The sequence below is a fragment of the Monodelphis domestica genome, chromosome 1 (assembly GCF_027887165.1).
Source record: "Monodelphis domestica isolate mMonDom1 chromosome 1, mMonDom1.pri, whole genome shotgun sequence".
Lineage (NCBI taxonomy): Eukaryota > Metazoa > Chordata > Mammalia > Didelphimorphia > Didelphidae > Monodelphis > Monodelphis domestica.
The window spans coordinates 81,751,983-81,778,158 of record NC_077227.1 but is presented as its reverse complement, the minus strand read 5'-3'; the positions used below and the strand labels follow the sequence as shown (position 1 = coordinate 81,778,158).

General features: G+C 35.8%; 1 protein-coding gene across 3 annotated transcripts in view; it reads left to right on the top strand.

Moving 5' to 3' along the window:
- The window catches only part of PLCE1 (phospholipase C epsilon 1), a 336,545-nt gene that overhangs the window by 27,320 nt on the left and 283,049 nt on the right, over nt 1-26,176 (top strand). For all 3 annotated transcript variants that reach the window (XM_056802299.1, XM_056802305.1, XM_016433427.2), the window contains exon 2: nt 23,619-25,189. In XM_056802299.1, the coding sequence (XP_056658277.1) occupies nt 23,993-25,189 (1,197 nt within the window). In that variant the 5' untranslated portion in view covers nt 23,619-23,992. The remainder of the gene's footprint in view (nt 1-23,618; nt 25,190-26,176) is intronic.

Here is a 26,176-nt window from a genome sequence, read left to right as displayed (position 1 = left end):
TATTGTTAAAACTAGCATTTCTAACACAATATTAAATAATATTACTGATAATGGGTATCTTTGCTTCACCTGATCATATTGGAAAGGCTTCTAGCTTATTCCCATTGCAGATGATACTTGTTGCTGATTTTAAATAGATGCTATTTATCATTTTAAGCAAAGGCCTATTTATGCCTCTGCTTTATATTGTTTTTAAAGGCTTTTTCTGCATCTATTTAAATAATCATGTGATTTCTATTAATTTTGTTATTGAGATGATCATTTATGCAGATTGTTTTCTTAATATTTAACAGCCTTGCATTCCTGGTATGAATCCCACCTGATCATAGTGAATGATCGAGGCTCTTTGCTAGTATTTTATTTAAGATTTTTGCATCAGAATTCATTCAGGAATTTGGTCTGTAATTTTCTTTCTCTATTTTTGCTCTTTCTGGCTTGGATGTCAGCAACCACAATTTGTTTACCCATTTTCCCATTCATAGGTTACTCTCTCTCCCTTCTATATTCTATTTTTCCATCAGGATCAGGAAGTTTGTTTTGTTGTGACTATTTGTTTTGTATCATCCTTTTTCTTAATACCTCTCTAAGGTATTAATACCTTAATACATTTTCTTACTACTTCAACTATTTCCTAGTTGCATTTGATGTATTTCTATACCAAACTATACATGTTTATGTATTCAACCCTCCAGTGTCTGTTTCAAAGAAAAGCTGAAATTCATCTGACAGCCCCTCTTTCCACTCCTTTCTCTGTGCTTATCCATTCTTCTCATGTACCCCATTTATGAGAAATATCAGATTCCACTGAGATGGTTGTGCTAAGGTGGGGTTTAGGCTGCATAGGTGGAGGGAGTTCTTCCAGTGAATGAACCGTCTCCTAGAAGTATTACCTCTTTATAGATGGGCACCTGAAGAGGGGGGGGGTTTGCCCAAATGGGATGAGACACTGAAGAAGAAAAAAAATTCAGATAAGTCTAATGCTAAATTGTGAAGTAACCAAAAGTTGCCCTGGCATTATTCTCTGCCACAGACTGTGCCTTCTAGTCTTTATGGCTTCCTATTCTGGAATACTTACTCTAACAGATGGAAGCATTCTTTCTATCCCTCATCTCCTCCAGCCCAGAGTGTCAACTAGCTATTATGATCAACTAATCTCTTCTAATATATTCTTAGATAACACATATTTGTATACATAGACATACAGTATATTAAAAAAAATTTAGTTTAGTTCTCAAACTATTAAAGCTTAAAACTGCAAAAGATTTGAGCCACCCTTTGTGTACACATACTTGTACACATGTACAGAATGTTTATATATACACATAAGCAAACAATCCTTGTAATGATGACTTCTAGATAGAGTCCCCTCTGTCCTCCTTCAGGACAGGGAGGAGGACAAGAGGATGCTGGGTTTGGGGCCTGTCCCCTTCCAATCCTCTTTTTCCCTGTCCATTAGACTGATTCTGTCTCAGGGAGTTTACATATTTCTTCCCCTATTCATCCACTCTCCAGGTGAGGATAGAAGCTCTCAGAGTCCTACAGGGAGCATACAAGCAGCAGAGTCAGAACTTGAACACAGGTCCATAGATGCTAAATCTATTGTTTCCTTTCACTTCCCCACAACACCTCCTTTTCAGTGTGTAAGGTAGCCTGTAGACACATTTAGGCTGAATGTTTCTGGCTCTGCTGGCGGCCAGTTGGAAGCAGCTTGCCCCAATTTCCCACAACCACCAAAGCAAAAACCTAAAGTGTCACCACATAGAATACTGATCAAGAAATCCAATGAGAAACTACATATTGTGACTTCTTCTCCCCCTCAACTGTGCCCAAAGTGAGCCACAAGTCCATTGGCAAGAGTAAAGCCCGCACAGGCAGAGGAAGGATGATGGCTTTCTGCACCAACCAGAGAGGAGACAAAGACATGCGCTGCTCGTAAAGCAGATGGTGTGTGGGCCTTTTTGATTCTCATAACCAAGAGGACTGAGAGGTTGTTGTCCACCCAGGGTCCCACAGCTAGTGAGTACTTGAGGCTGGATTTGAACTTGGGCCTTCCTTGACTGTAGACACCTCACCTCCATCCCCCAGTTGATGCCACAAAAAGAATACATTTAGTACAAATTGTAGATGTTTTGGCATATGTGCTGTTCTGTTTCCTCTCATTGTAATGTATGCTTAACAATGGAATCTGAGACAAAGGGAAGGATTTGTGAATTTGAATAATTTTCTTAGTGTAATTCCATATTTTCTAGAATGGTTGTACCAATTCACAGTTCATCCTCAATTCATTATTATGCCTGCCTTACTTTTACTTCTTTAGACTCAACTTTTTCCTTTTTATGTCATTTTTGTCAATTTACTGAGTATAATGTGAAACTTCTTTTGATTTGCATTTCTCTTGTATTATTATTAGTGATTTTGAATACTCTTTCATATGGTTGCTAATAATTTGTAATTCCTTTGAGAATCGTTTCTTCATATCTTTAGGCCACTTTTTTTAAAATTAGGGAATGTCTCTTGGTCTTGTGTGTTTGTGCCCTTTTTTTTTTTAAACCCTTACTTTCCATCTTAGACTAAATACTGTGTATTGTCTAAGGCAGAAGACCAGTAAGGGCTAGGCAATGGTGGTTATGTGACTAGCCCAGGGTCACACAGCTAGGATGTGTTGGAGGTCATAATCAAATCTAGGATCTCCTGTCTCTGGGCCTGACTCTATCCACTGAGCCACCCAGTTGTTCCATTTGGGACTTTTATCAGAGACATGTGATGGATGCAAAGATATTTTTTCCTAGCTGGTAATATCCTTTCCTGTTCTTGCTTTATTGATTTTGTTTATATAATTGAAATGATCAATTTCATCCTTCCTGATCTCTTCTTTCCCTTATTTAGTTCATTCTCCCTCTAGCCATGTTGTAAAATATAGTTTCTTTAATTTTCCTCCAAATTTTAATGATATGATCTCTTCTATTTAAGCTGATCATCTACTTGCAACTTATTGTGGTACATTTTGTAAGCTGTCTAATTTTTTTCCGTTGCCAAATTGCTTTCTAGTTTTTCTAGCAGTTTTTGTTAAATATGGAGTCCTGGGTTTAAAAAAAACACTGAGCTCTTCAGTTAAATTTTTTCTTATTACTGCTTATCTGGTATGTTCCACTGATTTCTTTTTATCCAATATTAAATAATACTGATGATGAATATAATTTGAGGTCTGAAAGTGCTAACCACCCTTCATTCTCCTTTTTTTCTTCAAAAATTTTTTATTGTGAACTGATAATCCTTAACACATGAACATTTCTGCCTACAAAAGAATATAAAGGTTATGAGACCATAAGTCTACCATGTACAGTATCTCTTTTTAATGTATACATCAGAGTTCTGCATTTTAAAAAATAATTCATCTTGATATTATAGGCCTTTTCCTTCAAATGAATTTTGTAATTTTGTATAGCTTTAATAAAATAACCTTTTGATAGTTTGGTGTAACACTAAATACATCTTTCCTTTTTTTAAGATCTCTAGTTGAGTTCTCACTTTCTCCCGAGGCAGCCCCTTTTACTTTTATTGGATACTTATATCATCCCTACATTTGACTATATTTTCTGCTTATTGTTCTTCATTCTTTGCTGTGCAGGACCAAGTAGAATAATTTATATTTCTCTTATTCATAAAAGCACTTGAAATGTTTGAAGATAGCTATCGGGGCCCCAACTAAGCCTTCTCTTTTTTAGGCTAAGTATCTCCAGTTATTTTAGCCAATCCTCATGGCATGGAATTAGGACTCTTCACCATTCTATTTGTCTTCCTGTGGATACTCTCCATCTTTTCAATATCTTTCCTGAACTGTGGCATCCAGAAGTAAACACAGTATTCCAGATATGAACTGACCTCAGCAGAGTATAAATAGGAGTACCACTTCCTTGTTCCTGCATGCAATGCTCTTCTATGTAACCTAAGATTGCAATAGGATATTTTTGGCAACTGTATTACACACTCTTAATTTGTAATGAGTTTGTAGTCCCATAAAGTTTCCAGATCATTTTTATATAAACTGCTGTTTAGACATATCTCTCTCATCATATATATATATGAAATTAATTTTTTTGAACTGAAGTAGATGTAAAATCTCTGTTACTTCTTGTCCATTGTGGAAACTCTAAATTTGATTAATGTGCCATCTCTGCTTTTATTCAGTTAATGCCAAACACAGAACCCTCCAGTAGAAACCTAACACTTTGACATTAAGTTATTATTCTCTGTGTGTGAGCCATTTAACCTATGCAGAATCTACCTGATTGTGGTGTCAAGTTGCAATTTTGCTTGATCATTTTTTTCATTATTTCCTTTGAGAGTCCAATTTATTTATTTCTGTAGTTGAAATTTATTATTTTGTCTAGCATTATAAATGGCTCCTTAGTAGTTTGATTGGTATAGAATTAAATCTGTAGATTAATTTAGGTAGTATCTTTATGTTATTATATGACTCAAACATGTGTACTGAAGGTGTCCCAAGTTTTTGTCTTTATTTCTGAAAAGTGCTTTATAGTAATAGATTTCGAATATGTCTTGATTGCCAAGTATTTTATCTATTTTTGTGTTTTAAAAAATTAAGTTAGTTACATGTAGACACAATTTTTGACAATTGTTTTGTTACGTTTTAAGATTTTAATTTTCTCTTTCCTACCCTTCCTCCATAACTTCCAAGGTAGTAGTTTGATATAGGTTATATCAATACATTCATGCTATTTCCATATTTCTCATGATATAATAGAATACATATCACACATACAATAAAAGTCTTATGAAGAAAATAAAATGAAAGATGGCATGCTTTGATCTACCTCACACTCCCAACAACTCCCTTCTTTGGCTATTGATAGCATTTTATTTATGAGTTCTTTGTGGTTATTTTAAAGGCTTGCTTTGCTAATAATGGTTTAGTCCTTCACAGTTGATCATTATATACTATTTCCGTTACTGTATAAATTGTTCTGGTTCTTACTTTACTTTGCATCAGTTCATTTAAATCTTTTCAGTTTTTTCCAAACTCATCTTATTCATTGTTTCTTTTGGAATGGTAGTATCCCATTCCAACCATATACCACAACTTATTTAACCATTTCCCAAATGATGGACAATCCCTCAGTATCCTATTCTAAGCAGCTACAAAAAGAGCTGTTAAAAATATTTTGGTACGGGAAGGTCCTTTTCCCTTATCTGTAATCTCTGAGATACAGACCCATTAGGGGTTTTGCTGAATCAAACGGTATGGATTGTTTTATGATCCATTGAGCCTGGTTCCATATTGTCCACTAGCAGTGTATTAGTGTCTTGATTTTCCCCATATCCCCTCCAACATTTGTCATTTTTCTTTTTGATCATGTTAGTCAATCTAATAAATAACTTAGAGTTGTTTTAATTTTTATTTCTCTAATCAGTAGTGATTTGGATAATTTTTTAATATGACTGTAGAGTTTTAATTTCTTCCTCTGAGAACTGCCTGTTCGTATCCTTTAATCATTTATCAGTTGGGGGATGCTTTGTATTCTAATAAATTTCACTCAGTTCTCTATTTATTTGAGAAATGAGACTTTTGTCAGAGACACTTGCTATGCAATTTCCCCCAAAATTTGTTGTGCCCCTTCTAACTTTTTAAATTTAATGTAATCAAAATTATCTGTTTCACTTTTTGTAATGTTCTCTATGTTGTGTTTGGTCATAACTTCGTCTCTTAATCATAAGTCTGACAGATAAACTTTTCCATGTTCCCCTGATTTGCTTATAGTTGAACCTTTTATTTCTAAATCAAGTATCCATTTTGACTTTCTTGGTGTATGGTTTGAGATGTTAATCTATCCCTAATTCCTGCCATACCATTTTCCAGTTTCCCCAGCAGTTTTTGTCACATAATCAATTCTTTCCCCCAAAGTTTGGATTTTGGGGTTTATCAAACACCAAATTGCTAGGGATATTAACTGCCTGCCAGATTATCTAATCTGCTCCATTGATCCACTATTCTATTTCTTAGCCAGTATTTGATTATTTTGATGATTATTGCTTTATATATAGCATAGTTTGAGATTTGGTATGGCTAGGACTCCTTCCTTTATATTTTTTTCACTAATTCCTTTGGTATTCTTGGCCTTTTTTTCTTCCAGATGAATTTAGTTGTTATTTTTTCTGGTTCCATGAAATAATTTTTGGATGGTTTGATTGGTATGGCACTGAATACTTAATTTAGGTAGGATTATAATTTTTTTATTGGTTTAGCCTATTAATGAGCAATTAATATTTTTCCAATTGTTTAGGTCTGGTTTATTTTTTGGTGAAAAGTGTTCTGTAAATGCGTTCATAATAGTTTCTGATTTATTTTGGTAGATATATCCAGGGTAGTTCATATTGTCTAGAGTTATCTTTAATGGAATTTCCTTTTCTGTCTCTTGCTTTTGGACTTTATTGGGGGGGGGGGGTAAGTTGAAATGCTGATGTGATATATGGGTTTTTTTTGGATACTGTGACTTTGTTAAATTGGTTCCAATAAGTGTTTGGTGAAAATACTTTATAAAAAAATAGATAAAAATAAGCTTTTGGTGGATTTTCTAGTTTATTATCATATAATCTACAAGGAGTGATAACTTTGTTTTTTTTGATTGACTATTCTAATTCCTTCAGTTTTCTTTTTGCTCTTTTTTGTATAGTAAGCATTTTTAGTATAAAATATTATATAATATTGGTGATAATGGGTATCCTTGCTTTACCCTGATCTTTTGTGCCTCTTAAAGAGATAGTTTACCTCTTCTATTTCTTCTTTTCTCTTGCCCCCATGTGTTCCTCCTAACCATACCTTTTTTCTTTTTTGGATATTAGCCTATTTTATGTAGCTTTTTTTTTTCAGTGTAGATTCCTTTTCATTGATCTAATAGCAATAAAGTTCTTAAGTATTTTACTTTAGGCAATCTACATATTTTAGTACCTTAAGTATCTAATATATCATAGATATCTTAATTATTTCAATTATCATCTTCCTATAGTATGAATATACTCAATTCAATGTTATTAAAGCCCTTAAGTTTTCACTTTACCTTTTTATGCTTTTCTTGAGTGTTGAATTTGCACATTGTAATAGATGATATTGGAGGGTGTATTTGATGGATACTAGATAACTAATGGATCAGGTAGTTATCTTCTTTTTGCCTACCCTCCTCTTTTTTATACCTCCCTTCCTCCCCTCTTCTTCCCTTCAGTTTCCCCTTCCCCTTTCTTCTTCAGCCCCTTCTAAGTCACTCAGGGTGAGCTATGATGTTTCAGAGGAAATACTCTTTTCTCTTCTTTATCTCAAGTAAGGGTTTATTAGGGAAAACAGGAAAGATGGAGGATAAGGTAAGAGGGGTGGGATTTCCTTATTATCTACAATGAGTGTTAGCTTGGAGAATATTGAGAGAAATGGCAATTCAGTCACTAGCATGAAACAGAGCCAGTCAGAGAGAGATATATGAACTATTGTCTTTCTCCTGCCTTCAAATCAGCCAGGCCACCTCCAACTTGATTATCCCAAGTCCCAGAAATAAACCCAGCTTCTTCCTTCAGGGTCACCATCAGTCCAAAAGCCTTGCTTCCTCCTGTCTCACTCACCTGAGGATAATAACCCCACCTTCACCTTGTCATAATTTGCAATTATCCAATGGCAATACACTATAACTCATCCATATGTATTGAGGCATCATGTAACTGATCAATATGTATTGGCTTGGCTTCAAACTGCTTTTCCCGGTAACATTCCAAATGGAATTTTCCTTTGATTGACAGTTGACCCATCTCCAGCTTCTGTCCTTTGCATGCATTTTCTTATAATTTCTCTCTTCTCCACAACATCATATTTTCTTTTCACCTCTGATAGGAAAGTCTGAAATTCCTCTATTTCATTAAACATCCATTCCCCCCCCCCCCCCCCGAAGATTATATTCAGTTTTGCTGGGTATGCTTTGTTATAGTCTTTAGATCCTTTGCCTTTCAGAATATTTTATCACATGCCTTCTGATACTTTGATGTAGGAACTGCTAAATCTTGTGTTATCCTGATGGTGGCACCGTGATATTTAAATTGTTTCTTTTTTACTGTTTGCAATATTTTCTCCTTGATCTGGAAGCTCTGTAATTTGGCTATGATATTTCTGGTGTTTTCATTTTGGGATCTCTTTTAGGAGATGATCAATGGATTGTTTCCATTTCTATTTTCCCTTCTTGTTTTAGATTATCCAGGGCAATTTCTCTTGATAATTTCTTGAAAGATGAATATCTAAATCAAGGAGCCATATCTCCTGTGTTTCACAGGCTACACTAATCCTCCCTGATCTGACTAACCCAAATTTATACTATCTAAATAAAAACTACCACTATTATCCTTATAAATCTTAACTTAGCCTTTAAGTTATAAAATAGCAAAGGTTAGCTGGTTGAGTCTCAACAAGAATCAAGTCTCAACAGACTCAGAGTCCAAACCAAAGACCAGATCTTTCTTTGATCTTCTCAGATATAAACCAATCTATAAGAACCACAATAGATAGTCAATAGTATTTTCCAAGTTGGGAAAGGAAAACACTGAGCTCTTTCAGGTCTTTCCCTCTGACAGAGAAAGAGGCAAAGATGTTACCTCCTCCAGTCCTGAGAGAGAGTCTCTGAGTGTGTATCTCTGCCAACTGCCAGAGACCAACTCCCAACTGCCAGAGACCAACTCCCAACTGCCAGAGAGAGAGTAATTGACATAGAGAAAGGGTGATAACTGTCAGCAGTTGAAATTAACATGCTCTTTCAGCTCTGCTTCAAACTTCAGTTCTTTTCTCAAGCAGCCACTTTATTTCTTATCCCTAAACTAATAAAACAATACTTATTTTCTAATATCATCCTTACAATGTTGTTTTCTTCTTCCTTCCTTCTTTTTGGCTTTGACAAGCTATTCCACTGGGTAATAGATATATTTAATGTTTTCTTAAGTAATTTTATTGCCTTTTTGAAAAAAGAAGTTATTTTCTTCAGGATTTTTTGCACATTTATCAAGTCATTGACTCTTTTTTTCATGATTTTCTTTCATCATCATCATTTCTTTTCCCAATTTTTTTCTTCCTCTCTGATTTTAAAAATTCATTTTGAGCACTCCCAAGAAGTGGACTAAGACCTATTCATTTTTCTTCAAAGCTTTGAATAGAGGACTTTTGCTCATTTTTCTAACCATTTTCTTAACTTTTAACTTTAAATAACTATTAAAGTTGGGTTCTGTTCCTGTGGTGGAGGGGGCCATTGTCCCAAGCTGTGTAGGTTTTTTGTAGAACTGCTTTCAGAGCTACTTCTGGCAATTTATCTGTTTTTGCTTCTTCTAAAGTGATATGATCTAGGGAGAGTGTTTACTGTTCTCTTCATTTGTGTTCTGGTCTGTGAGTGACCACAAGCACTCTTTTTTGCCCTAGAACTGTGACTAGGGTCCTAGCTCCCATGTAGTATCAAATGCACATATGCTAGTTGTATTTCTCCTTCCCTGGGAACTGAGATCCAGGAATGTGGCCCTGACCTGCATATGGATATGCAACAAATTTTTGAATGCAGTGGCAGTAAAGGGTGCCCTCTAATTGTCTTCTGGCCACTTGGGAGACCCCCTTCCCAACTCTGGCCTGAAAGTTCCAGAAGCTGCTGCTAAGTCAACTGCCCCCAGGTCTGAGCCTGCCCTGCTGATCTGTGCTCTTGTTCTGTCCCCGTGCAGCAGGCCTTTCCTGCTGACTGTGAGAATTAAAATTATTACATAATAACTCAAGTATTATATTTATAAGATTTATTAAAATAAAAACTAGAGTTAAAAGGGAGTAACTAACTCAAGCCGGGAGAAAAAAAGAGGAAGAGAAAAGTTCCAGCAAACTTATAACCAATCACATAACTACACAAACTTGAGGACACAGGGAAAGGGATGCTGGGAGATACTATAGGAATTCTAGGGAATGTAGTTCAAAGGTTCAAGATTTTCCAACTATACCTGACCTACATTATCTTGAGCAGAAAAATGTATCATCCCATCCTTTTGTGGGTTCTTTCAATCCAGAATTCATTTTGAGGCATTTTTTTAAAAACTTGTTTGGTGATAAATTTGGTAGAGATCAAATGGGTCCAAGCTTTTTCCCCTCCATCTTACCACATTTGAATGTCTAATATGTCTAACTCATTAATAGTGAATAATTTTGGGGAATATATTGATATTGTTGTTTTTTTTTTAACTCTTACCTTCTGTCTTAGAATCTCCAAGGCAGAAGAGTGGGAAGGGCTGGATGATGGGAGTTAAGTGACTTGCTCAGGGTCACACAGCTGGGAAGTGTCTGAAGCCAAATTTGAACCTAGGACCTCCTGTCTCTAGGCCTGGCTCTCAATCCACTGAGCCACCAAGCTGTCATCATTTTTTTTATTGTTGTTAGGGTTTTATTTAAAAATTTATAGTAGTATTTATTATTGATGTTGGTATATAGTTCTCCTTTGCTTTATTACTTCCTATTTAGATTTTAGATAATTTTTTCATTTCTTTGCCATAATTTTTTCATTCTCAGTTATTGAGAATAATTTGTTTAGCATATGTATGAATTGTTTTTTCAACATTTGATATAAAGTTCAGAAGTTTACATTCAGATTTAAATATTTTAAATAAAACATTTTAGATTTTTAGATGATCCATATCTTCCTTTCTTTTTTCCTGATACTTTAAAATTTCCTCATGTGTTACACTTTAAAAAAATCCCTGTGTGAAGTAAAATATCTCTATCTTGTGGCACCCCAATGATGGAGCATACACAGAGTAACATGTCATATGCTGGCATTGCCTGTCATCAGCGAGAGTGACCATGTGGCAGAGCCAGCTTCAGTGTGGGTGTCCCTAGCATCATCATGGGAGTACCAGCAGAATGTTGCCACAGAAGGGCAGACTACATGACATTTGAAAGCCAGTGGCCAAGGACAGGCCCAGGTAGGAAGCATGATAATAGTTTGGTTCAGCATTACTGTAAAGTAACTTTAATAGTATTGTCATTTTTATTATATTGGCATAGTATACCCATGAACTTAAGTTTTCCTCCAGCTATTTACTGTAAGGCTCATCACCAAGGTTGGCCAGCCCTGTGTGACCTTACATGGGGTAACGAAATGAAGCGTAACGAATGGACGCTATATGGAAATGAATAGCGACAAAGCTTCACTGGGATCACACAAAGCATATATAGGTTAAGACACACAGGAAGATATGATGTTACCGCCCAGCAACAGCAGGAACCAATAATTGGGCAGATTCATAGGAATTCATGACGTTACCTGCCAGGCACAAGGAAGAACTGAGAGGATTCCAAACAAGCAACTTTCCCACAGTCTCTCACAATTTCTCACAAACCTTATCAATCCTCCCTTTGCTGGCTACTCCAACCTTGCAGTTTCTTTCTCACAAACCTTATCAGTCCTCCCTCTGCTGCTACTCCAACCTAGCATGCAGCTGGGCAGGTCTTATACAGTTCAACCCACGACCTTGACTATGCAGCCCAAGCGGGGAGAAGAGGAGGGCTTTAACCCTTACGGTTCTTCCTCAACTACAATTTACATTCTTTGAACAATTTGTAATTGAATCTTAATAATGTTTCCTGTGCTTTAATAAATTTATTTCTGGGTAGTTTATGAATTTTATACTTCTTTGGAATGGGAAGTACAACTGATATTAGTACCAATAACTGGTAACGAACCAGGAATAATTAAATCTCATGTAACATAGTGTCTCTGAATTCTTCATGTCTTGTCTCCTTACTATACTGTAAACTCATTGAAAACAAAAGGTATGGATTCTAACTTAAGACTAAAATGACCCAGAGAAATCAACACACTTGTGTTTTTCTTCTAAGATTCAGTTTGACCTCTTCATTCCAGAGGAAAAGTCTTTTCCAAGGCTTAGAAATGGTCTGAAACTTGTTATTCAACCTGAATTATAACCAATTGAATTTGCTCCAAGTTGTGGAGTATAATAAATAGCTTGAGATCGTTTCACTACATTGAATAGGAGCAGAATTTTTCAGCATTCTCAGGGTTGTTGTTAGGAATTCTGCATTGTTAGTGTTGGATAAAAAACATGCCTTTTACTTTGCATTTTATCAGAGAAGAAAAAAATGATCATCTTTGCTTGGGGACTGAAGGATGTGTTCTTGAGATAAATCAGAGAGCATTTGAATCACAATTAGGAATATTTTGTTTTAAACCGGACTATTTTCTGTTTTAATTTTGGCAAAAACCAAACAAGATAATCTCTTCCAATTTGAGGTTGTTTTGGGCTTTCATCTAGAATTTGATTTAATTCTCATGAAAGAAACAAATGTGATGGTGATGATATAGATTACATATCTAATATGTTTTAAAAAATTAAATTAAAATTTTTTGAAATTTTTATTTAATTTGTTAATTTAGAATATTTTTCCATAGTTACAAGAATTATATTCTTTCCCTCCACCCCCTCCCATAGCCTACTGCAATTCCATTGGGTTTTACATGTATCATTGATCAAGACCTATTTCCACATTATATCCCCATCAACCGAAGTGATCAAACAGTTGTTTTTCTTATGTCTTTCTGCTCCCACAGTTCTTTCTCTGGATGTGGATAGCATTCTTTCTTATAAGTCCCTCTGAATTGTTCTGGATCATTGCATTGCTACTAGTAGAGAATTCCATCACATTCGAATCTAATGTGTTAATGTTTGTGTTTGCAACAAAAAAGGAAACATTTTGTAGAGACTGAATCATGTCTTGTTTTGATTAAATCAGTATCATTTTACCAATAGACTGTAATGTGAGAAGGCGTTAGGGTAGTAGAACAGTTTACTGTGTTTATCTTTTCAAGAGTAAGTTAACTTTCATCGCATATATTTTTAATGCTTTGGAAATCTAATTACATTAATTGAGGAATGAGTTGAACAATACTTTATGAAAATGTTACCATAATTTAAATTAATTTCAAATACTATGTTACAGAAATTGCATTTATCATTTTTGGTAGTAGAGTGAAAGAGAACTGGACTTGGAGTGGGACAGCCTGTGTTTGAATTTCGCTTCTGACACTAGCTGTGTGATGATAGGTCACTATCACTTTAAGCTTTAGTTTCTTCATCTATAAAAAGGGGTAATAATGACTATCATATCAACCTCAGACTTATTGTGAAGATCAAACAAAATAAGGTATGTATTTGGTAACTGTAGGATAATAACAGTGCTTTGTAAACTTTGGATGTAAATAATAGCTATTCTTACTATTGGCACAATACAGGAAGAACATTAACTTTTTCACTCAGGTACAATTTAGTCTATTAAACCTAAACCCAACATCTTTTTCTTTCCATCACACCTAAACTTCCGAAATGTACTATCTATATTGGCTATTTGATGAGTGTCTTTACCCAGGCTATGGGGACACCCCCCCCCCTTAAAAAAACAAAACATAACAAAACAAAACAAATACAACATATTCTCTTACATTGAAGATGTAAGTAAGGTACTGTCAACCCTCTAATACTTTTCTGACCTTACCTTCTAGGTCACAGCCCTCTTGGAGAATATTATTTCTTTTCTCTTTTTTGTGTTTATTACTGTAGGATTTAGAACTGGGAGAAAGGAATTTATCATCTAGTCCAATTCCTTCATTTTATAGATAAAGAAAATTAGAAGTAGTAAACAGCAGCTAGCATTTTAGCCCTAGTTTTCTGAATCCAAATGCAGAGGATTTAAAAAATAGACCATTATGCCTCATTATTTGTAGAGAACAATTCATATATTCTATTTATACTGTAAAATTCCATACTTGATTATATTTTGATATTACTATTTCAGTGATTTTGTGTCCTCATTGAGTTACTCCTTCCCCCAATGCCTCCTTTTTAACTATTGACTATGTCTTATAAATTCCTTATGAGAAGTCCTCTCAACATTCTGCAGACCTTATAATTCTCTTTATGGGAGAGTCCATTGCATTGGTTCTCCTTGTAACATGACCAACTCATCTCCTTTGCTAGTCATATCTCACTAATGAAATCTTTTGTGCTATTTTTCCTTTGCAGTCCTTCATCAGATACATTCCAATCTATTCATGCCCACCCTATACCTCTTCATTGCCCATTGTTTTATCTTTAACTTTTGAGTCTTTGGAAATGGTATTCCAGGTCTTGTAGAAATGTGGTGTATTATTTTTTAAATTTTTTTTAGAAATTGGCCTTTGTAACAAGTAAAAGCTTTTGTTTTTGCAAGTAGTACATAGTTTTTCAAAGGTAATTCAGCCAATTTTCCTTCTTGGATTCCATTTTGGACTCAGTTCATTGCTTATCCACAGTTTAAGATACAGATTCCATATATTGTCACACCAACTCTATTACTCAACCAGGCCAAGCCACTTAATCTCTCAGTGCACCTGGCAACTCTTGAACACTTTAAGTTACAGATAATATAGTTGATTTACTTTAGTAGAGGAAATTCCTACTAGGAATTCCATGCAAATGATGAAATCAAAATTCAAGTAAAAATATTCTGAATATTGATATTTTCTCTAACATTTTGCTGCTCTATTGTGAGAATGACTTCTACATCGATCATTTTTTTGGTTGTTAAAATACATTTTCATTTTATTATGTTATCTGATTTATGCCATACTTTATACTTTTAGACTCTTATCTTGAGGAAAGTATTCATGATATATAGGCTTTTGGTTTTTATATAGTTGATGAGCCTTTAGTTTATCTTGTTGTTGTTTTTTACTGTGGAACCATGTTTTCCTTTTTTTTTCTTTTTGCTATTTTTATAGCGAACCGACCTGAGGTTCCTATACAGTTTTACCTGTGGGTAATAACCTGAGAAGGAGAGAGGAGACTAAGGAAATGGGTGAATAATAAAGACTCAGAGACAGCAAGTTAAAACACATGGGGATTGACGCAAACTCTGGTAATATTTCCTACTGAGAATTAATGGGAAATATGAGGAATAAGAAAACAAGTGGGGAGTAACAACTCCTTAATGCCTCCTATGGATAAGAGTGCCAGAGGATTAATAGGAAGCATGGGGGCGACATCTGAGGGCATCTGAGGATCAGCAGGAAAAGATAGAACAGAGCACTTTGAAGATACAGGGAAGTAAGAGGTAAGAGGAGAGGAGGGAAGAAAGAGATTTGAGCTTGTTCCCCAGTATTTATTGAAGGTTTTAGAAATGTGGATTGGGAGGAGATCAACGCATAGGTAACATGGCATAGGTCTTAACATTGGTTGATTTGACAATGACAAGATCAAAGAGGTGGAGATTAATCCAACCCCCACTTTGTAAATGAATGTACTGTCAAGGCCCAGGCCAGGAATTTGCCCTCCTTTGCTAGTCCTTTGGACTGTCCCTTTCCATACAACGAACATTAAGAGATCTGACCATGTGTCTAGTAAATGAATATACAGGATACAATAGTAGTAGTCTCTCGTTAACCGAGGATGATGATTGTCTTTGTGCGTTTTCATCTATGGTGTATAGATGAGTGTGCACAAAGACACTTGTGCATGAAGGAGATTTAAGTGGAAAAGCCGATGCACAGAGACAGTCCCACTCTCTCGGCGTTGGAAGCCTGGGTCCAGTGGCATGAAAAGTCATTACACCTGGAGACTTCCTCAGCTGCATTGGATGGCCGGGTTGTCCTTTGTGCTCCAACATGCCCTAAGCACTCCACAGTGCTTTGCTGCGTCGCCCTCTCAGCCGTTGAACCTTCTTGTTGGTTTCTTTTGTCTGTTCAGCCGAAGCAGTCTTCACATGCTGAGTGAGCAAAGCCCTGGTTCACCAGGGGTCAATGACCCGATGGCTATCCTCACAAGGTTTAGCCGGCCTGTCGAAGCCGTTGGCTGGGATGTGGCCGCTGCCCCATGCTAGCAGCTACTGGGAGCCACAAGTGAGAGTTGGGTGTCAGGTGGGGGTCAGAGGCTGGAGAGCTGTCCTAGGAAGGCACGACAAGCCCTCCATACCAGAGATATTGCCTCTCCCTGAGCACCCCATACACCCATACAGGATACAATATCAATATCAATATATCAACCATACTTCCGAGATGCTAACATGTCTGGTATGCTACACTCTTTAATTGTTAATGTGTTAACATTACTGAGCATTATAGTATTGTGCTGAGGGGATCTTATCCCCTCTCCCTCCTGGGTTGCTGACCTGGTTTGTCAACATTTTTCAAATATTAGAGTTATGTCTATGAACATATGGTACATCAATAAAAGAAAGGGGCAGAGCTCACCTAGGGTGCTTGGACAGACACGGAGCTGGAGAGAGAGAAAAAGAAAGATGCATATAGAATAGGGACACATGGTCTGGGAACTTAGAGTAAAGGATGATATTGAAATCTGTGCTGATCTACCCTTTCTATTAATAAACCTTATAAAAATAACTAAGATATATTAATTTTCACGCATAACAGTATTTGTTCCTTTTATTGGAAGGAGCTACCCCTCTAACTCTTCATCTGGTATTTAAGCAAGAGTTATTTTCATAATCTTTTTGCAAATGCTTATTAGTCAGTCATTAAGCTCTTTGTTTGTCAAGCACTATATTGTCATTACCACAGTAATACAGAATGATTACTTATTTATTGAAAACCTATATATTAGTTTTCCTTTTCTCTTCTAATTTAAATTATAGTGTTGATATTATTTAATTTCTACCAGTGTTTTTTCAGTTATTGGTTTTTAGATAAGGAACTTAATTTAGGACATCATCAGTCAAGTTAATGTTTACATGTGGTCTAAAAACTTACTTTTCTAGGGTCCTTTGTGCCCCTTTCCACCATTTTGCCACCGTTTTTGTAGAAGCATAGGAGATCAGGTAGAACTGAAGATCATTTTTCAATTGTTTTTTTTTCATAGATTGGCTGAGCCAAATAATACAATTAGCACGTATTTATTCTCTTTTTGCTGTTTTCCAAGTACTATACTAGGTACAAGAGATATAAATGCAAATATGTGAGATAGGCCCTGCTGACAAATACAATAACAATAAAAATTATAAATATAACATCAGTCAAGCAATAGGAATTTTATTAATAAACTATCATTTGCCAGGCACTGTGCTGGGCCATAGGTATACAAAGACAAAAATTAGATAATTCTTAACCTCAACCATAACCTTCAGTCTGGAAAGTCTGGAAAGGCAACATATGCTTATAGGTATGTTGAAATATAAACAGAATAAAATAATCAATATTCAGTAATGGGAGGGACTGGCATAGAAGTAGCTAGAGGAGTGCACAAAGGCTTCACAAAGAATAAGGTCATGCTTAAGATTTGAGAAATACAAGGGATTCTTAGGAGGGAGAATGTTTCAGACATAGAGAATAGGCAGTACAAAGGCATGGACACAAGAGATGGAATGTCATGGATGAGGAATAACAAGAATTATATGGAATGTAAAATGCATGAAGAAGAATCATACCTTAAAGGAAGAGGGGATTCTAAGAGGGTAAAGATAAGGAGAGACTACAATCTAGGAATAGAGGATGATGAGGACAAGGGTCTGGGGATGGAGTTTCGCATGTGAAGTTCAGTTGGATTAGATTGTGGAATGTTGTAAAGGATACAATAGATAATGATGCTAGAAATTGTAGGTTGGAGCCTGGCCATCCAGGGACTAAAAGACCTGAGAATAGAGTTTATATTTGAGCCTGTTGGAGAAGCCAATGGAGTTTAATGAATTAGGAAATAACATGGTAAGACTTAAGTTATAGGAATATAACTGGCAACTTTGTGAAGGATGGATTAGAAGAGATACTGGAAGCAGTAACAGAGGCAAAAACCCTTGAGGGTTTGAATTTAAATATTGGATATGTAATAAGGCACCAAATGTGGGAGAGGTAATAGGATAGAACTGATGACATGTGGCATATGTTTACATTCAATACCTTTATTTCACCTTTCATACTCTTCCAAACCCCTTACAATCTGGCCTCCAGCTTCTTTCAACTGGAAACTACTCTCTCTGTTGTTACTATTCATTTCTTAATTGTTCAATCTAGTGGACTTTTCTTATTCCTTATCTCTTACTGTGTAGGTCAGTGGAAATCCTAATTACCTGAGTTCTCAACTTAAGTGCCATTTTTGATTCCTCACCTTTACTCATCTTTTATATCATATCATAATTTATTTCTCCTTATGTTTTGCAAATAATCCCTTTTCTCCATTCACAACTCTCATCATCCCCTAGCTCAGGCCCTTATTGGGCTTTTGAAGTAATATTCTAATTGAACTTATCTTCCTGAGTTTCTCCCAACTCCAGTACATGTTCTGCATAATTGCCAAATTGGCCTCTTACTCTTTCTCACACATGACATTACATCTCCCAGTTCCATAACTTTTAACATGCCTGAAAAGCTACTTCCTTCTCACCTCTTTCTCATAGCTTTCATAGCCTTCAAGACTCACCTAAAATCTCACATTTGTTAATCTTTTTCCATTGCTTCCTTTACTCTGAGGTTACCTACCATTTACACGGTATAGGGTGTTTCAAAAATCTTAGTGTAGTTTTAAGCCATAGCCGTCCAGCAGCTATTCGATGTTCTTTTGTGGGGCCACCACCTGAAAGGGAGGCTAGGGACTGATGAAATATGGGTAGAAGGGTTTAAGGATTAAGGGAGAAAGAACATGAGGAGAGAAGAAAGACACAGAGACGACCATAAGATTAGAGTTTTGCTTTGTTACGAGGAATAAGAAATCAGACATGTAAAATATAAGAATTATATCCGTAAGTCTGGTACATGAGCAGATTGCTGGAATCAGCCTTTGGATACATCTATAATATTTACATGATTTGTTCATGCCTGGATCCCAACATAGGCTTTAATATCTTAAAGACTAAAACTTTTGTGGTTACCCTATGTATATCTCATGTACATAGTTGTTTTTATGTTGTCTGCTCCATTAAAATGCGAGTTTCTGGAAGATAGGTACTGTGTTTTTTATGTTTGTTATTTTTTAATCTCCAATCATTAGCACAGTGCTTAGCATGTAGCAAGTGATTAGTTTTGACTGATTTAACTAGAGTGGTGGACGTAGAAAGTGAATAGAGAAAATGAAAATGACATAAAGTATATAGCAATAAAATTGGCATGATTTGTGGAATAGGGGAGTTGAAGATGTTTCTGAGGTTGCAAACCTGGGTGTCTTAAAGACTAATGATGCCTTTGATATAAAGAGGGATGTTTGGAGGAAGGATAGATTTGAGGTAAAGATAATAAATTCCGTTTTGGACACTTTGGGGTTTGATATTTCTGGAACTAAGGAGAGAAAGTAGGTCTAGATAACTGGTAGTCATCTGTATAGAAATGGTAATTAAAATCACAGGAGCTCATAATTTGTGGTCACTAAGAGAATGTGTTGAGAGGAAGAAGACCTAGGACAGAACTTTGGTGTACAATCTTTGTTGGAAATCAACTGAAACAACAATCTAAATCAGCCACTTGACTGAACCTGCACTCTCCAAGATTACATATAATCTCAGTTACCTAACATTGTAATGTGGATGATGGTCTAGTAGGTAATAGGAAAATCAGGAAAGGGCAATGATGGGAAAATATGGGGTAGGATAAATTATATGGAAGGAGTGGTCAGTTGTGTCAAATGTTCTAAAGAGGTAAAGAAAGATGAGGATTGAGAAAAAGCCTTCAGATCTTCAAGTTCATAAATAAGTAAAAGATATATTTCAAGAAAATACGGTAATGTGGGGGTAGGACATTAACATTATCAAATGGCCAGCCTTTTGGTGGATGAGCCTCTTCTCTTTGAATTGACCAGTCTTTGGTAAGCAGACATGCTCTTGTAAGATTTAAATCAATGTCCAATACTTAAAGAATTATTTTTATGAAGTTTATTATCTGACAAAGCCAGAACCATGTGACTAAGTTTTTTTACCTGCTCAAAAAGTCTGACCCACCAAAGCCATTGACAGGAAGGAAAGAGACCAAGAGATGAGAGACTGAACTATACCCAATTTATATCCTGTCTACATCAGCACTTAAGACAGGAAGTGAGTAGGGTGCTGGGAATCATAGTTTTGCTGGAGATCATGGTTTTTAGGGTAACAGATTCCAATTACTCTGCTGCTGGGGCCACACTCCAAAATCCAGACTGACTTGATATTACACCTCTCTCATGCACTTTGCTTTCTAACCAAGCTGGAAAAATTTTCCATATAAAATATTGTCTCCCACCTCTGTGCCTTTGCATGGACTTTCAGTGTTCTCTGTCCACATCTCTGCCTCTTGATACTCTAATTCCTGTTTTTGTTCAGTTCAGATTCTACTTCTTACACAAAGCCTTTAAAGTTGTGAAGCTGTGTGACTAGAAGGATGATGGTGTCACATAGGAAAGATGGGAGATAGGGTGGGTTTATGGGAAAACATAATGAGCGCTTTTTGGATATGTTGAGTCTTAGATGCCTTTAGGACATCCAAGTATAGAGACATAGCAGGCAGTTGTTGATATAGAACAGAACCTGGAGGTGAGGAAGATAGAGAGAGGAGAGAGAGAAAAAAAAGGAGAGCAGAGCAGAGCAGAGAAATTCTTAGGTAGATTTGAGAGTCATCTGTTTAGGGATGTATTTGAACCCAGGGGAGATGATGAGGTCTACAAAAGACTGAGTGTAGAGAGACAATAAATATCCTAGGATATATCTATGCATAGGAAGAGGCACATAGATAATAAACCAGAAGAGGAGATTGAAGAAGAATAGTCAGAGGTTGCTTATATTAATAAATAAAAGGATAAGAGAAGTGGGGTAAGGGAGGAATAATAGATGTACATATCTCTAAAATAGGTAGTTTTTAGATAAACAAGGTTAGTTGGTATTATGGAACTGGAACTCTGGTAAGATAAGGGATTATTATATAGATTTAGAAGATATCTAAATAGCTGGTAGATGCAAATGAGATAACCAAAGGAGGGAGAAGAGGACAAAGAAGGAAATTCAGTGAAGGAGCCTAGGAATGAATGTTTAGATAAGTAAGAAAACTAGAAAGCTAACTGAGGAGTGAGAGAGAGGATTCAGGAGGTGAGGGAGGTCAAAAGCTGCAGAAACATTGAAGAAGAACAAAGAAAAGGCCATTGAATTAATAGATATGTAATTGGTAACTCTTGAGAGAACAGTTTCAGTAGAGGTGGTTACAGAAGCTAGAATTTTAGGGTTAAGAAGTGACTGGAGAGCAAATAAAGGTAGTAAGAATAGACAAGTCTTGAGGCATTCATTCTTGGGTCACAACTTGAGGCAGTGCCCCATATTATCTCTTTAATTCCTTGGGGCATCTGTCTTGGGTCTTTGACCTGAGACAGTGCCCCTCCCCGCCTATAAAGAAGCAGCTTGATAAATTATTCTGTGGGTCACAAACCAGGGGAAGAGGAATGGTTATGGGATCAGTAGGGTCACTGACAGACTGAAGTTTTCTTGGTGATCAGTGACAAAGTTTATTGATTTTAGGTAGATTTTTGTAGATGGTTGGATCAGACAGAGGGATTATATCACTCACAATGGAAGTCAATGATTAACAGGATGGAAACAATGGATTTAGATTACTTAGGTGTCTTTGAACAGAGTTTTCTATAGGTGGTCATTTAAAATGTTAATTCAACATGTCAGTCCAACATGTCAGTGTATGGCCCATTTTATTACAGAATACTGTATATTCTCACAGTATTTTGGCATTGTTGTAGTGAAAATTTCACCTTTTAAGGTGCTATAATATTGAACAATGGCCGCCAAGGAATTTACTTATGAAATTCCTAAAATGAAACACTCAAGTCAGAATGGAGTTTATGGAGGTTTAATCACAACGGGAGTAGGGAAAAGGAGAGGAAGAGAAGGAGAGAGGAGAAAAGGGAAAGGGGTTACTCAACCTCTGACCAAGGCAGAGGGAGATTAGGCCCAAAGGGCCAAGGTGGAAGGAATCAGTCCTTGACTCACCTGACCGATCTGAAGGGAAGCTGTCTACGGGCCTCCTCCCTGTTCAAACTCCTAACTGCCGTCTAGCCCTGTCCCCAGGAAGTGAGCGAAATCCAGAGGCTGCTTTCTCCATCACTTCCTGTGCCTCACAAGTGCCAATGGTGGCTCTAGCTTGACCTAGGACAGCCCAGGTGGGCAGTTAGTTATTTCTGATTTGTCATTGACTAGCACATGCCCGTGTAGTGTGGGTGTGCACAATTTTGGGTGCTAGACCAAGTTGGAGATTTTAAATTTCACAGCATCAGTAATTTCTTGGAAGAACATAGTATTTGGGGAGGGTAGGGGTTGATTTCTCATGCTGAGGAAGCTTACATGCCTGGCAATTCCTAAGCTATGACTACTCTGAGACCTTGCAAACTGGGATATGTTGGGCATTTGACAGCTGTGCTGGATGGAAACCCCTGATCTTCTTACACTGTTCCGACAGTTCTGGGTTCAAATGTGACCCCAGACATTTCCTAGCTGTGTGACCCTGAGCAAATCATTTAACCCCCATTCCCTTGCCCTTATCATTCTTCTGCCTTGGAACCAATACATAGTATTGATTCTAAGATGTAAGGTAAGTGTTTAAAAAGAAAAAAACAAACAAAACCCAAGATTCTTAAGAGAGAGGCTCATCAAGCTGTCAGAGGTACCCAGGACACAAAAAGTGCTATCATGAACCCTCTGTCTCATTCATGTTAGGGTATAGTGGTATTCACAGCAAATTTCCAGCAGAATATATTTTTGCCTTCTCTTGACCCTAGATAGCTAGGTCACTCAGTGGATAGAGCCCTAGACCTAGAATTAGGAAGACCTGAGTTGAAATTTGAGTTAAGATACTTACTAGCTGTGTGACCCTGGGAATATCACTTAACCAATTTGTCTCAGTTTCCTCTTTTGCAAAATGGAGGTAATAATAATACTTACCTCCCATTGTTGTTCTGAAGATCGAATAAGATAACTTTGAAGTTCCTGGCACCTAGTAATATATTAACTGTTAGCTATTACTGTCAAATATTTGTGTGAAAGCCTACTTGTGCTTGGGAGTGGATGAGAGATTTCTGTGTTTGTGTTTGAGAGAGAATGTTTAACTAATATATATGAAGTGAGAGGGGAGGAAAAGAGAAGCACAAGAGATAAAATATAAAGGCAGGAAGACATAAAAATTCACATTTGTATCCATAGAAAATTTGTTATTAAAATACTGAAATATATATTTAGCTTGAATAAATAAAATAATGACACATCTTGATGCTACTTCCAAAGACAATGGAAGCTAAATTAAATAAGGCTATATCTGATTACTTTTGTAGAACATATTAATCAATAGTCTAAAGATTTAAAATTTACAACTATTACATTATTAACAGCATCTTGTTAAAACTGTAGATATAATTATTCCAAATAAAGTTTATATTTTAAATGAAATATATAGCTGTTGGTTAGTATATTATTTTTTGAAATACATTTCTGATTATAAAAATAGGATCAAACTTGACAATGCTTTTATTTTAAAATTGTGATTATTTTTAAGAATCTAATTTGTAGCAGAATATAATATTCTCTCTTTTTTCTTTTTTCCCTTCAGGAAACTCCTGAATTAGCTACCTAAGCCAAATGCAGCTAAATGGTGGAGCAGATATTCCAGAATGCCCTTTCTGCTAAAAATTAAATAAAATAATTGCACTGCACCTCATAGAATAGACTGGGTAGAAGATTGCTATTTTTGCAAAAGCAAGCTACAAAATTACTATCCTTACAAAAAGTCTTCTGGAAAAAATTTTCATGTTACTAAGTTACCAGAGGAATAACCTTTCTTGATTTATTGCAACTGCATGAAGAGAATAATTGATATCTTAAAACAAGACAGCTAATTTTTCTAGCAAATTGGTATTTCATAAAATTCATGAGATGATCATCAGAGGGGAAAAAAACCAATAACTGAAGTCAGTGTATGTCAAGATGACCTCTGAAGAAATGGTAGCTTCTGTTTTTGTTCCTGTGACACAGAAGAAAGTGATAGCTGCTCATTCAGCTACAGATGAAAATAGTGAAAATGCCTCAGACATCAGTGTTATAAAAAATACTAAAAAACCAAACAAAGAAATCCCTCGTACTCTCTCATGCTTAAACAGATTTAGAGAAGGGCATATTGAAAGTTCATTGCCCAAGCTTTTTTCTGTGTCAGATAAAGAACCAATTAGTGATAAAAATAATGATGAAGACTTTGAGGAGAAAAGTGTGCTGGATTCAATGAAATATAGTAACATTAACTGTAATAACTTAATTAAAAAATGCCAGAGTTCACATACCCAGTTCTATAAATCATGTGTCTCTATATCAGAAGATAACTTATGTTTGAATACTGGAATTTCACCCTCACTGGAAAGAAACATGTTTTCTGGAATTAAACTGGAAGTAAATGAACCTTCAGAAGAAACAAATCCAATAAGAAGTCAATCAGCTAGTATATTGGCTAGCCAAGATCATACCAATAGCATGGCTATATTTTGTTTTCATTGTGCAGCTGAGAGAAATGTATCAAAGACTTTATGTACCATATCTGATGGTTTAATTTTAGATGATTGTGTCAACTGTGTACAACTACCAAATACTGGAGATGATGGAAAGGGCAACTACTCGGCATATACTTGTAGTTTAATGAAACTGGCAAATGACTATAACAGTGAGAATGGACTGAAGATATGTGATAATTGTGAAACCTTAAGTGATCAATATTTATGCTTAGAGAGATCTTGCCAGAAGGTTAAAATGGTATCTTCAAATCAAACCTGTGGTGATAATTTTCCTGGAAGAATTCCCACTAAGGCTTTTTTGAGTCATTTGGAAGATTGTACTACTGATCATTTTGAAGAAGACATGGAGGAAGATTGTTTTAAAAACAAAAAGGAGAGGTCTACTTTGTTAATTAGAAGATTTTGCAAAAATGATAGGGAAGTTAAGAAATCCGTTTATACTGGAACCAGAGCAATTATGAGAACCCTACCTTCTGGGCACATAGGGCCTGGAGCTTGGAGTTATATTGAACAGAAAAGAAATCATGGCTTTAAGAAGTTCAGCAACTCAGCAGAGCATATAGCCACAGTACAGATTAGGCAAGATTTGAATCTCTGCCTTGGAAAATCCCATTGGCATCTGGTAAGACTAAAGTATTTCTTTTGAAATTTTTGTTTTATTTTATTCTTTTCCCAGTCTTGATCTCCATTTATTTAATTACAAAAAGAAAAACAAAACAAACACTTCAACTTATTTAAGCCAAGATTTGTTTTTGGCAGGATGATACAATGTAATCTTAAATTTATTTAATATAGTGCTATCTAATATCTTGAGTATAATAGCTTAAATGACTCTTTTTATAGTTAAGAGTTGTCTGTTTGAATTGGATCAGCAGTGGAAGATAATTTATAAATATACATGTGTACATGCATATGTCTGTATTTTTATAGGGGTTGGAAAAGTACTTTTGTAGAAAATAGAGTCAGAAAGACCAGCTGACCAAGGGCAGGATGGAAGACAATGGTATATTTTTGCTTATGATGTTTCCTCTAGTAAAATGCGAATTTCTTGAAGACAAATATTTTCTTTATTCTTGGTGCCTAGCACAGTGGGTCATATAATAGGCATATAGTAGGTCCTTAATAAACATTTATTGATTAACTCAGCAAGTGCTTAATGAAAATTTGTTGAGTTAAGAATTCTTTGTAATAAAGAATTTCTTTCTAGTTGAATTGGGGAATGGATCTTATTGTAGAAATAATCAGGAGTTAACTATAGCAAGACACATCTGTTTTTAGAAATTATAGATGCCATTGATTACTTGCTATTCTCTTTTTACCTAAAGAACAGAGGGATACTTTGAGTCTCCTGTGTGATTTACAGGGTTAACTCTTGGTCATTTAAAGATACTTTATAAAATCTAGTTTTCCTTTTTAATAGAAAGCTACATTCTCTCTCTGTGTTTATATAAAAGCAAGTGATATAAAAGCATATGGTGCATTTTTGTCCTTGAATACTAGGATGGTTGTATTTATTTTGGAAAAGATAAGGATTAAACTTTGCCTCTCATCTTTCCAGCTAACAGAGAAGTAATCAACATAATTGGAAAATATGTTTTCACACAGTCAG